The 16,437-nt window shown below is 39.0% G+C and overlaps 1 protein-coding gene across 1 annotated transcript in view; it reads left to right on the top strand.

The window, feature by feature from the left end:
• Positions 1-16,437, top strand: part of PKD1L3 (polycystin 1 like 3, transient receptor potential channel interacting) — a 192,975-nt gene that overhangs the window by 142,509 nt on the left and 34,029 nt on the right. The window contains exons 28-29 of the mRNA XM_033941262.1: positions 3,631-3,841; positions 13,397-13,498. Of these exons, the coding sequence (XP_033797153.1) occupies positions 3,631-3,841; positions 13,397-13,498 (313 nt within the window). The remainder of the gene's footprint in view (positions 1-3,630; positions 3,842-13,396; positions 13,499-16,437) is intronic.

Below are 16,437 nucleotides of genomic sequence, written 5' to 3'. Positions count from 1 at the left end.
TGGCTGAAGATCTTAACTCCTTTAATTCCTTTTCTAGAAGGAAGGGAGAGTTTGAATTATTGGATGCCTCTTGCAAAGGAAAATCTGGAAGCATTCCATAATAAGGGAATGAGAGGAATAAAAATGCCATATAAATATGGTGTATTTACATTTTAGCAAAGCCTTTGACACTGTTCCACACAGATATCTAATAAATAAACTAAGTGCCCTCGAGATGGGTCCCAAAGTGACAGGCTGGGTCAAGAACTGGTTGTGTGGAAGGCGACAGAGGGTAGTGATCAATGGAGATCGCTCTGAGGAAAGGGATATTACCAGTGGAGTGCCTCAAGGTTCTGTTCTTGGGCCTGTTTTAACATTTTTATAAATGATATTGCTGAAGGGTCGTCGGGTAAGATTTGCTTCTTTGCGGATGATACAAAAATCTGCAACAGAGTAGACATGCCAGATGGTGTGAACAGCATGAAGAAAGACCTGGAGAAGCTTGAAGAATGGTCTGAAATTTGGCAGGTAAAATTTAATACTAAGAAATGCAAGGTCAGGCATTTGGGCTGCAAAATCCCGAGGGAACGGTACAGTTTAGAGGGTGAATAACTTATATGCACAACAGAACAGTGGGACTTGGGTGTGATTGTATGTGATGATTTTAAGGTGGCCAAACAGGTTGAAAAGGTGGCAGCAAAAGCTAGAAGGATGCTAGGATGCATGGCCAGTAGGAAAAAGGAGGTATTGATGCCTCTGTATAAGACTCTGGTGAGACCTCATTTAGAATATTGTGTACAATTCTGGAGGCTGCACCTTCAAAAAGATATAAAAAGAATGGAGTCAGTCCAGAGGAAGGCTACTAAAATGGTGTGAGGTCTTTATGATAAGGCATATGGGACAGACTTAAAGATCTCAATCTGTAAGGCGGGAGAGGGGAGATATGATAGAGATGTTTAAATACCTACGTAATGTAAATGTGCATGATTCGAGTCTCTTTAATTTGAAAGGAAACTCTACAAAGAGAGGACATAGGATGAAGTTAAGAGGTAATAGGCTCCAGAGTAATCTAAGGAAATACGTTTTTACAGAAAGGGTGGTAGATGCATGGAACAGGGCAACAAAACAAAGGAGAAAGTCCAACTTTATCTGCAGAAAAAACCAAGCAGGAGAAACAAACAAAACTGCAGACTGTGTACAAGACACAGGCAAAAATTTATTGTACCAAAATTAAAATGCAAATAAGTAAAATAAAACCCTTTTACCAATCAAGGGACCCGACACGGTCCGTGTTTCGGACAAACCTTCATCAGGGGTCCTAATAAATACAAATACAATACAGAAAATATTAAAAACCCTTGTAAATTCTTATAAAAAGCGGAAAGTAACAAGATGGTGTTATTATGCCATGCTACTAAGGCTTGTGGTCAAGTGACATGAATGACAAGAAAGAGGGTATGTGAAATAGTAAGGAAACATGCAAAGTAAGATAAACATCCAGGTAAGTTAAAAAAGAATATAAGGAAAATGATAACATTAAACAATAAAACACTATAAGATCATAAGTTCACATCATGTTGTATCTTTATGTTTTTCAATATAGTTACTTATCTTCATTTTTTATGGTATGTCCCAACCTTTTTCACCATGGTAGGTGCCTCTTTTTTACTTTTTTACCAAACTCCTATGGGTACTTATCTTATTAATTTCTCACTTTTCCATTTTGTGTCACGTTCTTTTGTCACTAATTTCTTATAGTGTTTTATTGTTTAATGTTATCATTTTCCTTATATTCTTTTTTAACTTACCTTGATGTTTATCTTACTTTGCATGTTTCCTTACTATTTCACATATCCTCTTTCTTGTCATTCACGTCACTTGACCACAAGCCTTAGTAGCATGGCATAATAACACCATCTTGTTACTTTCCGCTTTTTATAAGAGTTTACAAGAGTTTTTAATATTTTCTGTATTGTATTTGTATTTATTAGGACCCCTGACGAAGGTTTGTCCGAAACACGAACCGTGTCGGGTCCCTTGATTGGTAAAAGGGTTTTATTTTACTTATTTGCATTTTAATTTTGGTACAATAAATTTTTGCCTTCATCTTGTACACAGTCTGCAGTTTTGTTTGTTTCTTCAGATGCATGGAACAGTCTCCCGGAAGAGGTGGTGGAGACAGAGACTGTGTCTGAATTAAAACGGGCCTGGATTTCTCGGAGAGAGAAAGAGATAATGTTTCCTGCAGATGGGCAGACTAGATGGGCCATTTGGCCTTTATGTGCCATCATGTTTCTACTCAAGGCATATCTTAGAGCCCTGTCACATCAGGGTAAGGCTATTGGGGGCATAGCACCTTATATGCCTTCTAGGTCCCTTCATTCATTTTGGTAAATATTTCTTGAGCTACTCTCATTTAATGCTCTCTCTCTTACACTTTGGAATAGTTTACCATTAGACATTCTTTTGGAGCGATCTTTTCCAAAATTCAAGTCAACCTTAAAAACAAATTGTCTTATATTAGGTTTTCAGCAGCTATGAGAACTTCAGTGTTGTTATTCAAAGTGATTTAAGAGGATAGAAATGGCTTCTGGCCAATTAATTTGCTTGTGTAGGGTAATCCACCGATATCACTATATAACAAAATGTGTTTGTGGGGGTGGGGTTGTTCCTGGGTAATAAGTGATCTTTCTTAGAAAAAAAGAAACATAAAAATATGATGGCAGATAAAGGCCAAATGATAAAGGCCAAAAGAATCCAGTCTGCCCATCCACAGCATCCATTATCTCCTCCTCTCCCTAAAAGATCCCACATGCCTATTCCACACAATCCTGAAATCAGACACAGTTGTTGTTTCCACAACTTCTACTGGGAGTTTATTCTACGCATCTACCAACCTTTCATTTTCTTAAACTACACCTGAGCCTCATCCTATGCCGTCTTATTCTAGAGTACTGAATTAAAAAAGAGAAAGATAATGCTATAACCTACTGAAGCCTAAATTCACCTTTTTCCAAGTCTGAATGGCAGCAAGTAAGATATTCCAATGGGGTTTTGCTTCTCCTTAGCACATTCTCACTCAGCACCAATTCAGAACAAGGAGCAGCAAGTTTTGGATTAACTTTTTGTAGCTGCTAGCCTATGTACTCAGAGACTTCTTATGCAACCACCATGCAACACCCTCCCCCCCCCATGCCTCTGACGACCTCCACCCTCTCCCCCTTACCTTATTTAGACGGATGGCCAGAGGGATGCCTACTCCCTCTGGCCGGCAGGCCTGCCTCTTCAAAATGGTGGAACTTCCACTCCCCGGTGCATCCTGGGATGCACCAGGGAGGGGTCTGAAGCTCTGATTGACCCAGACGCCTAAGGTGGAGCCGTAAATAACCTGAGCCAATCAGAGCCTGCAGGTAAATTCCTGCAGGAAAAGTCTTTAAATTGTTATTTAGGCAGACCTGGGGAAGCAATCTGTGGAGTTCACAACATTGAACCTGGCTATTCTTTGGGATTCTGCCAGGTACTTCTGACCTGGATTGGCCACTGTTAGAGACAGGACCCTGACCTAATTAGATCTTTGACCTGTCCCAAGAAGAAAATCATGTTCTTATTTCCCAGGAGAGCCTATTTAACCACTTTTTTTTTTTTTTCCAGGTTTGTTAGTTTCTATGAAACAGCCACCATCGAGAGTGCTTATATTTACCTGATGGCATTCCTGGTGTCACTAGTCACCATTAAACTTTGGAGCTTGCTGCAATTGAACTCCATGCTGCACCTCATCACTATGACCCTTCGCAGGGTCTGGCAGGAGCTGAGTGGCTTCCTTTTTACTTTCCTCCTCCTGCTGATTGCTTACTCAGTCACTGTAAGAGACAGACATGTACAGAAACGTATCAATTTAAATCAGAATAGTTGTACATTCAGACAGCAGAGGCTAGTGTTAAGGGCTTAGGGAGAGTAGTAGCCCTCGATACAGGGACATCAGTATATGAGCACATATGGGAATAGAGCCTTCACTGTATGAGTACTGGAAAAACAGGAACAGCGGTAAACTAGAGCCAAGGGCCACAGAGTGTGTTACAGCTGCTAAGGATACGAAGATACTCCTACTGACACATGAAAAGCACTATCAGCAAAATGCTAAAGCGGTATATCAAAATCTTAAGAAATATAAATTGCATAATAGAGGATGAAGCCATGGGATCTGTAGCATGGAATGTTGCTCCTATCTGGGATTCTGCCAGGTACTTGGGAGCTGGATCAGCCACTGCTGAAAGCAGGATACTGAGCTAGATGGACCATTGGTCTGACCCAGTATGGCTATTTCTTTATTCTTAATTTGTCAGGCTCTCTCTAACTCTATTTAATTTTAATTTATTTTAAAAACATATAGTCCACCTAAAGCAGGGGTCTCCAAAGTCCCTCCTTGAGGGCCGAATCCAGTCGGGTTTTCAGGATTTCCCCAATGAATATGTATGAGATCTATGTGGAGAACAGAACACACACATCTGCAGTCATGCATGCAGAAGGAAAGAACTGAAAGTGAAGCTAGAGAGTCCGAGAGTCCAGTGAAATACAACAGAGACAGAGTTGAAAATCCGGAGTGGATTTCTTCTGCAGCATGCGGCTAAAGGGAAATAATCCTACTGTTTAGAATGTCTTGCCTATTGCACTGGAAAATATCTTAACATTTACCAACAAATACACTATCGTATTTTATTTTGGTTCTCAAACACTTTTGTCAGAATATTTTTTCTCTTAAAAAATAAACCACAGCCTTTCTCTAGAACTCAGTGCATCTTCCTATCTGTGGTGATTTTCAAATAAAAATCACTCCACCTACATTGCCAGCACTCAGATTTTTATTTTTTTATTTATTGAAATTTTTTTTTTTTTTTTTAGTCAAGGTATTTTTATTGAAAATTTTTTATATAGAAAACAGAAAAGCACTCAGTGGACATCACTAGTGCAATAATCATTGAGAATGTATAGAATACAACTATGACAAGGTATAAAATACAATGAACAAAAATTATGTTGAATTAATAACAGCATAACAATGGTGTTACATCAAAACATCTCAATAAACTGTAACACCTATCCACTGGTGAATAGAATGAATCATCCTGAAAACAGAGAAATAAATTAAATTAAACTAATAAAAGAAAATAGTGTATACTGAGAACATGGTAATCAATTGTCATTAGGAAATAAGTATATCTTTAGTAGATTCCATCTGGAATGGAAACGGGGCAGCATATTGATTGATTTTGCTAGGTAAGCCTCCATTCTATATGTTGAGCATACTAGGTTCCACCATTGTGAATGGGAGGCCTTAGATAAATCTTTCCATGTTGATAAAAGGATTTTTATGGCTAGAGTAATTAACAAATCCATTAAATAGAAATCATTGTCTAAGATTAAATGATTGAGTGCAAAGGACTTTAGGAGGAGCATTTGATATGAAAGAACTATGTTTATGTTGAAAATTGAGCATATTGTGTTCCAGACTGAATGCCAGAATGTTTGGATCAGTGGACAGGAAAATAGTAGATGATGTAAGGAACCTACTTCAGTTTTACAAGACCAACAATTTTTAGAATATGATGCATCAATCTTATTAGATTTGATAGGAGTCCATTGTGCTCTGTGTAGAAAGAAGAACATATTCTGTAGTGTTGAGGCAGATCTAGATGTTTTAAATATAGAAGTAAAAATTGAGGCCCAAGCGTCATCAGATATAGATATCCCTATATCCTGCTCCCAAGTTGATTGTAGAACTGATAAGTGATTGGGAGAGAGGGATTTAAGTAATTTATAGAAATGAGATGCTGTATGACCCGAGGCTAGGAATTTCTGTGAGTACGTGTATAAGGTAGGTGAGCAGAGAGAGAGTGAAGAGAGAATACCTGATTTTTTAATAGCTGATCTGAGCTGTAACCAACGAAGAAAGTTAGATTCATTAAGGGAAAAAGAGTTCATCATTTCCTGAAAGGTGAATAATGTCTTGTCTGAATGACATACTGAACCCACATCCCATACGTGATGATGTTGAGACCAGGAGGGCCATGAGAAGAGTTTCTTATCTATCAGTAAAGATTTATTAAACCAGAGGGGGCACAAAGCTGAATTATGCCAAGGAATCTCCATCATAGAGTCGAGATTAGTTAGAACCTTGTGTGAATTATGTAATATAGGATTATGTTTGACAGGTGGAAAGTTGTGAGTTCCCATAAGACGGAGTAGGGGGAAAGGATGTGTGATGGAAGATTCTAAACGCAGCCAATTAGGGATATCAGAAGATGTAGGGTTAGAAAGCCATTCTGCACCTTGTCTCAATATAAAGGCTTTGTGGTATAGGAGAAGGTCTGGGAAGTTAACTCCGCCAGATGAGCGAGGAGTTTTTAGTTTCTGGAGTGAAATTCTATGGGGTTTTTCATTCCATAAGAAATGGAGAAGCATGTTCTCAAGTTGTTTGTATATAGAAGATGGAAATAATATAGGAAACATGTTGAAGATATACGTGATTTTGGGAACTATCATCATTTTTATGGTGTCTAAACGACCCCACCAAGAAAGGTGTAAAGGTGACCATGAGGCAAGCGAGTTCTTAACTTGCTCTAAGATTTTGGAGGATATTAGTTGATGTGAGGAACCAATATCTTTGTCAAATACTAAACCTAAATATTTGATACCAGTGGTGACCCATGTAAAGGGTTGAGTTACTTGTTTGAGTGAGGGACTACAGTTATGAAGGGGCATGAGCTCGGATTTGTCCCAATTGATTTTATATCCTGAAAATGAGGAGAATGATGAGATTAATCGTATTAAAGCGGGAAGCGAATGTTCAGGTTCAGAAAGATATAGAAGGACATCATCTGCATAGGCTGAAATTTTTATTTCTATTGATGCTATGGAGATACCTTTAATATCAGGGGAAAGGCGGATGGCCGCAAGAAGGGGTTCTAGAGCCAGATTAAATAAGAGCGGGGACATAGGGCATCCTTGACGAGTGCCTCTGTGTAAGGTAAATGGTGCAGACGCCTCATCATTAACAATAAGTTTGGCAGTGGGAGAGTTATAGAGAAGAGAGATCATATGAATAAGGGATGGGGGAAAACCAAATCTTGAAAGGACAGCAAATAGATATTTCCACTCCACCCTATCGAACGCTTTTTCAGCGTCTAGAGAGACAAGAACTGAGGATTGAGTGAGCGATCGAGAGGAGTGGAGAACATGACATAAGAGTCTAGTGTTGTCTGCGCCATATCGACCTTTTAGAAAACCCACTTGATCTCTATGGATCAGACAAGACATAACCTTTTCTAAACGAAAAACCAATATCTTAGAGTAAATTTTATAGTCCAAATTCAATAGAGATATAGGTCTATAGTTCTTCACCAGATCAGGATCTCTGTTCGGTTTTGGTAGAACTATAATGTTCGCATCTAGGAATCTATGCAGAGTTGTCGGATGTTCCTGAATACTCTGGTAGTATGAAAGTAAATGAGGAGATAGCAGGGCTGAAAATGATTTGTAAAATTCTGAAGATATTCCATCTGGTCCTGGTGCCTTAGCTGAGGGTAGAGATGAGATGGCACGGGTGACTTCCTCAGCGGAAATAGGGGACTGCAAAGAGTGGCACTGCTGGTCAGTCAACGTCGGTAGATCCAAAGTATGAAGAAAGTCCTGAATAGAAGATGAGGAGGATGAGGAGAAGTCCGAGGTGTAGAGGTCTTCATAAAATTTACGAAAGTCTTCTAAGATGTCTTTTGTTGAATGATGTATATGACCAGAATTGGTTTTGATGTGAGTGATGTGATTTTTTAGCCTTTTGCCTTTCAGGTATAAAGCAAGAAGATGGCCTGATTTGTTAGAAGCAGCATAGTATGTGGTTGATCTTCGGAACAAGGAAGCTGAGGCCATTGAACTGAAGAGTTCATTATACTGGAATTTGAGTTGTTGCAACTTTTTGTATAGTTCAGGATCGTACTGGTTATATAGTTGTGATTCAAAGGAATGGATGTCAGTTTCAAGAAGACGTAATTTAGATTTTTTTTGTTTCAATTGAAAAGCTGAGAAGCTTATGACTTTTCCTCGTAACCAAGCTTTGTAAGTTTCCCAAACTATGGAGAAGTCATTGACTGAAGAGATGTTGGTATCAAAGAATGATTGTGATTCTTCTTTGATATGTGCAATGAAAGATTCATCATGTAATAAAAAGTTATTAAATCTCCATTGCCTGAATGAGGATGACGCAGTCCAATTAAGATGACAGGAGACGGCCGCATGGTCTGAAATGGTGATGTCATGTATGCGTGATGAAGAAACAATGTTTAATAAATCTTTAGAACCAAGTATATAGTCAATTCTGGAGTAGGATTGGTGGGGTGCTGAGTAGAAGGTGAAATCCTTGGAAGATGGGTGTAGTATTCTCCAAATATCTGACCAGCCAAATGAATCCATTAAATTTTTGACGGAAGCTCTGACTCGAAGTTTTGCTGGACGGCAATTAGATGAGCGGTCGATGAAGGGATCCAAAGGGAAGTTGAAATCACCAGCAAAAATAGTGTCTGTAGCTAAAGAGGAATGGCACAACGTCTGGAAAGATTGAAAGAAAGATGGGTCATCTGCGTTAGGGGCATATACGTTGAACAGTTTTATCGGTCTTCCAGCTATGGAGCCCTCCAGGAATGACCATCTACCCGAAGGGTCAAATTTGTGAGATTGAAGTTGAAAGTTAAGAGATTTCTTTATTAGGGTGATGACCCCATTTTTCTTACCTGAAGCCGGGGCAGCAAAACAATATTTAACCCACCCTCCGGTAAGTTTGTTAGCTTCTTCCGCGCTGATGTGTGATTCTTGCAGAAGACAAATGTCTGCTTCGAGGTGTTTAAGGTAATGAAGAATTTTTTTTCTTTTAATAGGGCTGCTAATACCTTTGACGTTCAGGGAAACAATATGTAGTTTAACCATTAATAAGCCGTTGATTGGATGGTTCCAGCACTGAGATTTGGAAGATTACAGCTGAGTATTGTACATCTTAGGATAGGACTTGAATGAGAGCAGGAATACCATGCATTGAACTTATGCAAGACCCAGTATATAAAAAAAGAGGGCAAAGATGAAAAAGAAAAAGGATGATTCAGACAATCAGAGGACCGGATCAAAAAATAGATATAGATCCAGAGATGGGACCCCATGCTAACAAGAGGTGCTCAGCAGGCCCTCTACTCGAGCCAAGTGTGAATCACAGAAAGTAATATTTAAACCTCACGAACATTAGGTTAACTTGCAGTCCATGGAGAAAGGTCAGGTCATAGCTCCTACATTGTGATCCAGAAAAGTTTGAAGGTAGGCTGGATCATCAAAATTCTTTGTGATGTTATGGTAAGTGACCTTCATCCTCGCAGGATAAAATAACCCGTATTGGGCTCCTATGTTTTTGAGTTGAGGTCTCATGGCCAGAAAGGCTTTTCTCTTTTGTGCTGTTGTTTTGGCCAGGTCAGGGACCAGTAAAATCTTTTTACCATCTAGGAATATTGCAGGAGAAGATTTAGCTGCTTGCAGAATTTGTAGAGCTTGAGTATAACGCAGCAATTTTATGATTATAGGTCTTGGGGGTTTGGTTGGCAGCGGCGGACCTGACGGGACCCTGTGCGCTCGTTCAATTTCAAGCGGGGGGTCAAATTGCAGCTTTAAGTTAGAAGGTATGAAAGAGAGCAGGAAAGACATGAGATCAGCACCTTCTGATGATTCTGGGATGCCAATAATACGGATGTTACTACGACGCATTCTGTTAGAAAGGTCCTCAATGTCACGTTGCAGTACAGATAGTTTGCGAAAGTCACGTTGTATTTCCATATACTGCGAATCATGCGTCGCTAGCCTTTCTTCAGCTAAATCTATGCGTGCATTTTGTTGTTTTAATTGGGTAAGAATGCCCCCGATTTCATTTTTGATGTCCGCTGTAGCGGCTAAGTTTTCCTGCATTAAATCCTTTAGCACGTGGAGATCGTGGGAGATTGAGTCGCCCTGCGCCGCGGCGCCAGGCGCGGCGGCCTTGATCGGGGAGGGCGGTTCATGTTTTGATCTTTTCGACGCCGGATGCGCCGTCTGCGGACCCGGTTGAGGGGTAGGATCGGGCTTATTAGGTTTGGTGGACATTCCGCAGCCGGCGGGCAGTAAAAGCTGACCTGAAAACGTGGTCCGTGAGGGTTAATTTTTGATTCTCGGTGAGGCTCGAGACGGAGCGAGGGCGCTACGCGGCCATCTTGTAAGCGAGCACGTGACGTCCCCCCTATTTATTGAAATTTTAATATAATTTCACAAGAGATCTCTTGTACAAGCAAATCAGAAATGAAACCATCATATAAACTTAAAGATTTTAAAAAAGATAAACAAATATTAAATCTTTCTTAGACCACAATATCAGATCAGAGGAAGGTTAAGAGTGAGGAGCAACTCAAAAGAGGAATATAAAGAAAATTGGTTTTAACGGTATACGATCCTCATATTCCATAATCATGACTATCATATTAAACTGTCCCGGTTGACATTTTCTTCAAATCCAGGAATGATCTAAGATATTCCTGGATAAAAAAGGTATACTTAACACCTAAGAATTTAATTGAACATTTGCATGGATGCCAAAAGAAATGTTTCTGTCCTCATTGCTAAAAATAGCTTTCTTCGTTCCTGTGTAGTTCTTGTTACATCAGGGAAAATCCAGATTTTCTTTCCATAAAATAACATCTGAGAATTATGAAAAAACAGTCTAATTTCTGAATTCAAATCTTGTTCAAAAACAAAGGAAACCAACAAAGTGGCTTTCTGTTTCCATTAACTCAGAGGATTCCAAAATTTCTGTAAGGTTTAGTGGCTCTACAGCTTCCAAACCATCACCATCTTTAGAGGCAATTGGTACTTTTTTTTGAGGTAAATAATATATGCGGTTAATTGGTGGTATAAGTTCAGGGGAAAATTTTAACACCTCTATTAAATATTTCTTAAACATTTCATGAGGATTTTGGAAAATTCAATATGCGTAAATTTAACCTTCTGTTATAATTCTCTATTTGTTCAATTTTTCTTTCTTTATTTCAGAATCCCCTCTGTTACATTCTGTAATTTGTCCATTCTTTCCTTAAGTTTGTTAGTTTCTGTAGAAAACTCTTCTTTAGTTTCTTTTAATGATTTTCCCAAATTGTCCACAGTACTTACTAAAGTTTTCAGTTCCTGGAAAGATCCTGTAACCGTTGAGTTTAGTCTCTCGAGAGCATCTCATATGCTCTCAAGGGTCACCGTGGCAGGTCTTCTAATTCCAAGTTCAGTCAAACCAGCTCCCTGGGCTCTCTGCTCTTGTTCCCTCTCGGCTACTGCCCCTTCAAACAGGGTCTCCCTTGACTTTCCCTCTGTGCAAGGGTCACCTGACAGAGCCACGGGAGGAGCAGGATGCGGTGGTGGGATAGTCGCTGGAGGGGAGAGAGAGAAATCTCCAACCTGAAATCGCCGGCAGTTCCACCCGCCGATGAAGAATCAGGACCTCCAGAGTGCATTGGACCGCTAGCGACTGCAGCATACTCCAGTATCGATCTTTGATTTGGGGTGGAAGTCCTCGTTGGTAAGGGGTCCAAACGAACCGCACCCTTCCTCTTAGAATGGGGCATCTGGAAAGAAAACGAGCAAAACACTGCCCAAGGGTTAATCTGTAGTTTGTAGAGACGTGTTGTAAAGCAGCCAGCTATACCGCCGCCATTTTACTTCCTCTGTGTCTCTCGCTCGCACTCAGATTTTTTTTACCATATATAATCGACTAGAAAACAAGATTTTGGGGCCCAAAAATGGGGGTCTCTGTTGAACTAACCCCATCCTGCACCCACCGTGGGTCTCCGGTACTGCCCTGGTGGTCCATTGGTGCAGGGAACTGAAATTGCCATCAATCCCTCCCCCCTGGAGATTTTGTGCAATTATCCCGCTCCTCTCGGTCCCCCTGCAGGTTTATCTTAGGTCCCCTGTAGTCCAGCATTGAAGCAGGGCAGGAGCGATCCCTTTACGCTCTTGTCTGGCACTCTCCATAGTGAAAAAAAATGACTGCTGCAAGATCCTTCAGCAAACTTTGCAAGACTCGCAAATAATCTAGTTAAACTAATTCATGCATTTATTACTAGTCATCAAGACTACTGTAACACATTACTCCTAGGGTCAAGCTTAGCCAACTTGTCTCGCCTGCAGTTAATCCAAAACACTGCAGCTAGACTCTTAACAGGCGTGCCTATTAATGACCACATTATGCCAGTTATATTTGATCTGCACAGATCAAATTCAAGCTACATTGTCTAGTCTTCAAAGCCTGGCATCTTGTGTTTCCTGATTTTCTGTACAAGAAACTGGCAAGATATCAACCTAACAGAACTCTGAGATCATCACATTATGATCTATTTGAAGTAGAGGATGACATGGGTTTAAATTTGTCCCCTTCCCTGTCCCGTCCCTGCAATTTTTGTTGCTGTCCCTGTCCCATTTCTGTAAGTTCTGCCTTAACTGCACAAGCCTCAAACACTTATGATTTTAAAGTGTTTGAGGCTTGTGCTGATGAGGATGGAACTTGCAGGAATGGGACAGGAAAATAACTCATGGGGAGGGGACGGGAAAATTAGTTCCAGCAGGGACGGGGAAAAATTTGTCCCTGTATCATTCTCTAATTTGAAGTCCCTGGACCAAGATGAATAAAATTTCAAACAACTAGAAAGAAAGCTTTCTCATATGCAGGTCCTAACCTTTGGAACTCCATGCTTCATGGCTTCCTCAAGGACACTTCTCTTTCCCAAAACTATCGAAATCAATTCTATTTCATCAACACTATGGAACTCTCCATAATCTGCAAACGAGTGTCTCCCACTAACTACAACTGTTCATACCTTATTTCATTTTTATTTTGCTGGCCTTGTCTTATTTTATTTTTTTCTATTTCTTTTCTCCTGCCTGATATGCTTATTTCTATTTGTCTTGTTCTCTTTTGATCTTTTTCTCAAAGGTGCTTTAGTTTAGATTGTGAGCCCATTCGAGACAGAGAGTGAAAAGGCCTAATAGTCACGTATAAGTATATAGCGAATAGAATAGAATTCAGCTTTTGCAAGGTGTTCTCTTAAAGGGTAAAGGGGAAGGAAGTTTTTCTCTAGGGTTACAATCCAGACAGGTACTTGTTTTGCCCCTGGGGCAATGAAGTGATAAGGGACTTGCCCAGAGTCACAAGGAGCTGCAGTGGGAAACCAATCCACAACCTCAGGGTTGGGAGGCACCAGAGCTGAAATCAGGATATGAGCATTCTTGTTTTGTATGTGAGTAGTAGGAGAAAGCTTTAGAGTCAGGTTCTCTTCCCTGGTCTCTACAGTCTAATCGGCCTGTCATTTTTCTCCAGTGTAACTTGGTGTTTGGATGGAGTGTTTCCCATTACAAGACTTTCATGAACTCAGTTGTAACTATTGTCAGCCTCTGGATTGGAATCTTCAATTATGATGAGGTAAGAAAAAGAAATGACAGCAATAGAGATCACACAGCCCCCCAGCAGCTGATCAGTGCCCTAGTACCACAGCAGGAGTCTGTGCCTGACCTTGTCACATGCTTAACCTGACTTTCTGCTTGGTATATCGTGTCAGCTATTTCTAAAGGAAGAAGCTGCTCACGGTAGCCATTCCTTCTACAAGAGATGATTAAACATATAAACAGAGAAAAATTAAAGAAAACCATCATAATAAAAATGATATGTTGATATATGGCGTATTCTTCATTTTAATGATCGAGAATTTTCATTTTGTTCACAGGTTCATAATTCCTTTTCAAGAATTGATTATATTTTTGTTTCTAATAGCATAGTTCAAAGTGTGAAGAAAGCAGTTATAGATCCTATAATTTTATCTGATCATGGTGGTGTGTGGATTGAGTTGCAATTGGATGAACAAGAATGCCCTAAACCAATGTGGAGATTTGATAATAGTTTGCTTGCTGATTTAAACTTTATTGAAGATTTAAAGTCAAAGATGAGTGAATTTTTTCAGATTAATACTGCTGATGATATAAATATTGAAACATTATGGGATGCTTTTAAAGCAACTATGAGAGGGAACATCATTTCTTATTCGGCATATATTAAAAAACAACTTAAAAAACAATTTTATGATTTGGAAAAAGAAATTAAGATGTTGGAGAATAAATTAATTAATAGGTGGGAACAATATACTTTACAAAAATTATTAAAAGTGAAAGCCAAATATAATTACATTACATTACACTAGGGATTTCTATTCCGCCATTACCTTGCGGTTCAAGGCGGATTACAAAAGATTAATAAAAACGGTGATTACAATGGGAGAACTATTGATTAGCTATAGAGGTAAGTAGTAGATCTTTTAACATTTCACGGGTTGTTAAGGGTAAGGCAGTTTGCAAAACAATTAAGAAGGGGGTCACAATGGAAGCTCTGTTATTACTAGTGAAGTAAAGGGTAGATCAATTGTCAGTTTTAGAGTTATTAAGAGTACGTGATGTTATGGCTGCTTCAGGAATTTCTTGAAAAGTATAGTTTTTATTTCTTTTCTGAATGTCTTGTAGTCTGTGGTGGTCATCAGAAGGTTGGAAATCTGGTTGTCCAGCCTTGTGGCTTGAGTGGCTAGGAGGCCGTCGTGTAGTTTTGATTGTTTTACTTCCTTGATTGGGGGAGGTATGAATGGGGAGTGCGTTTTTCTGTGTCTGATAGTGGGTGCTTGGATGAGGCGGTTGTTCAGGTAAGATGGGCTGTCTCCGTTTAGGGTTTTAAATAACATGCAGTAGAATTTAAATTGGATTCTTTCTTGGATTGGAAGCCAATGTGAGTTGATGTAGGCTTCTGTGATATGGTCATGTTTTCTCAATGAGTAGATGAGTCTCAAAGCTGTATTTTGGATTGTTTGAAGTTGTCTAATCATAGTAACAGGGCAAGGAAGGAAGAGGATGTTGCAGTAGTCCAGTAGACCTAGAATTAGGGATTGTACTATAAGTTGGAATTGTGTTCTTTCAAAGAATTTCCGGATTAGTCTCAGATTTCTCATGATTGCGAAGGATTTCTGTATTGTTTTGTTTATTTGCGGTTGCATGGTGGAGCATCTGTCTATGGTCATGCCAAGTAGTTTTATGGTGGTTTGGATGGGATAGTTGATTGCATTGAGTTCTAAATTGGTTGTGGTTTGGATCTTGTCATTTTCGTAACTCAAATAAGGCAGGAAGATTATTAGCAAATTTTCTTAAAGCAAAAAAAAGGAAAACTAAAATTGTTGTAATCAAGGATATGTAAGGAGGTTCACACACTACAAATGAGAATATCTTGAAGCAATTTCTTTCTTTTTATAAGGATTTGTATTCTTCTGAGTCTTATGAAAATAAAGAACAAGATGGTTTAGAGTTTTTAAATCTTCTTATTGGACTGAAGGTTCCTGATCATATAAAAAGAAGTTTAGAAGATCCTATATCTTTAAAAGAATTAGAAATAGCATTGAAATCTCTTAGAGTTGGATCCGCTCCAGGTGGAGATGGTTATACTGTTGAGTTTTATAAATCATTTCAAAATACTCTTCTGCCTTATCTATTAAATTTATATCAATTTCAACTGAATAAAGGTTGTATTAAAGGTACTATGGCTGATTCCTTAATTATTGTTTTGCCAAAGCCAAACAGAGATTCAACTTTGGTCTCAAACTACAGGCCTATCTCATTAATAAATGTGGATGGAAAACTTATTGCAAAAGTATTGGCTTTGCGTTTGGCTAAAGCTCTTCCTTTTATTATTGATACTCACCAAACAGGATTCGTTGCCAAGAGACATTCTTCAAATAATACCAGATTAGCTTTTCACTCTCTAAATTTAACAAAAAGTATGAAGGATCCGGCTTTTCTGTTATCTTTAGATGCAGAAAAAGCTTTTGATAAAGTTGAGTGGACTTTTATGTATCAGGCTTTAGAATGGTTTGGTATAGGTTCTGGTTTTATTCAAATGATTCAGACTTTGTATAGCTCTCCTGGTGCAAGATTATATATTAATAATAGTATGTCAAACAGATTTAACTTGCTAAGGGGGGTTAGACAAGGCTGTCCTTTATCTCCTTTGCTCTTTGATGTTGTTCTTGGAATACGAGGTATTCCTTATTCGAATTGGGAATTTAAACTCTCTGCTTATGCGGATGATATTCTGCTTTATTTGAGAGAACCAGAAATTACCATTCCATGTTTACTTGAGTTAATAGAGAAGTTTGGAAAGTTTTCTGGATATAAGATCAATTGGAGTAAGTCTGAAGTTCTCCCGCTTAATGTTCACTGTACCAAAGGTTTATTTGACTCATTCTCATTTATATGGAAAGAAAATGGATTGAAATACTTAGGTATTACTATTAAAAACACAATAGAAGACACAGTGAAGGAGAGTGAAAAACT

The sequence above is a fragment of the Geotrypetes seraphini genome, chromosome 4 (assembly GCF_902459505.1).
Source record: "Geotrypetes seraphini chromosome 4, aGeoSer1.1, whole genome shotgun sequence".
In the NCBI taxonomy this organism is placed as follows: Eukaryota; Metazoa; Chordata; class Amphibia; order Gymnophiona; family Dermophiidae; genus Geotrypetes; species Geotrypetes seraphini.
The sequence above is the reverse complement of the archived record's forward strand: the minus strand, read 5'-3'. Positions and strand labels throughout refer to the sequence as shown.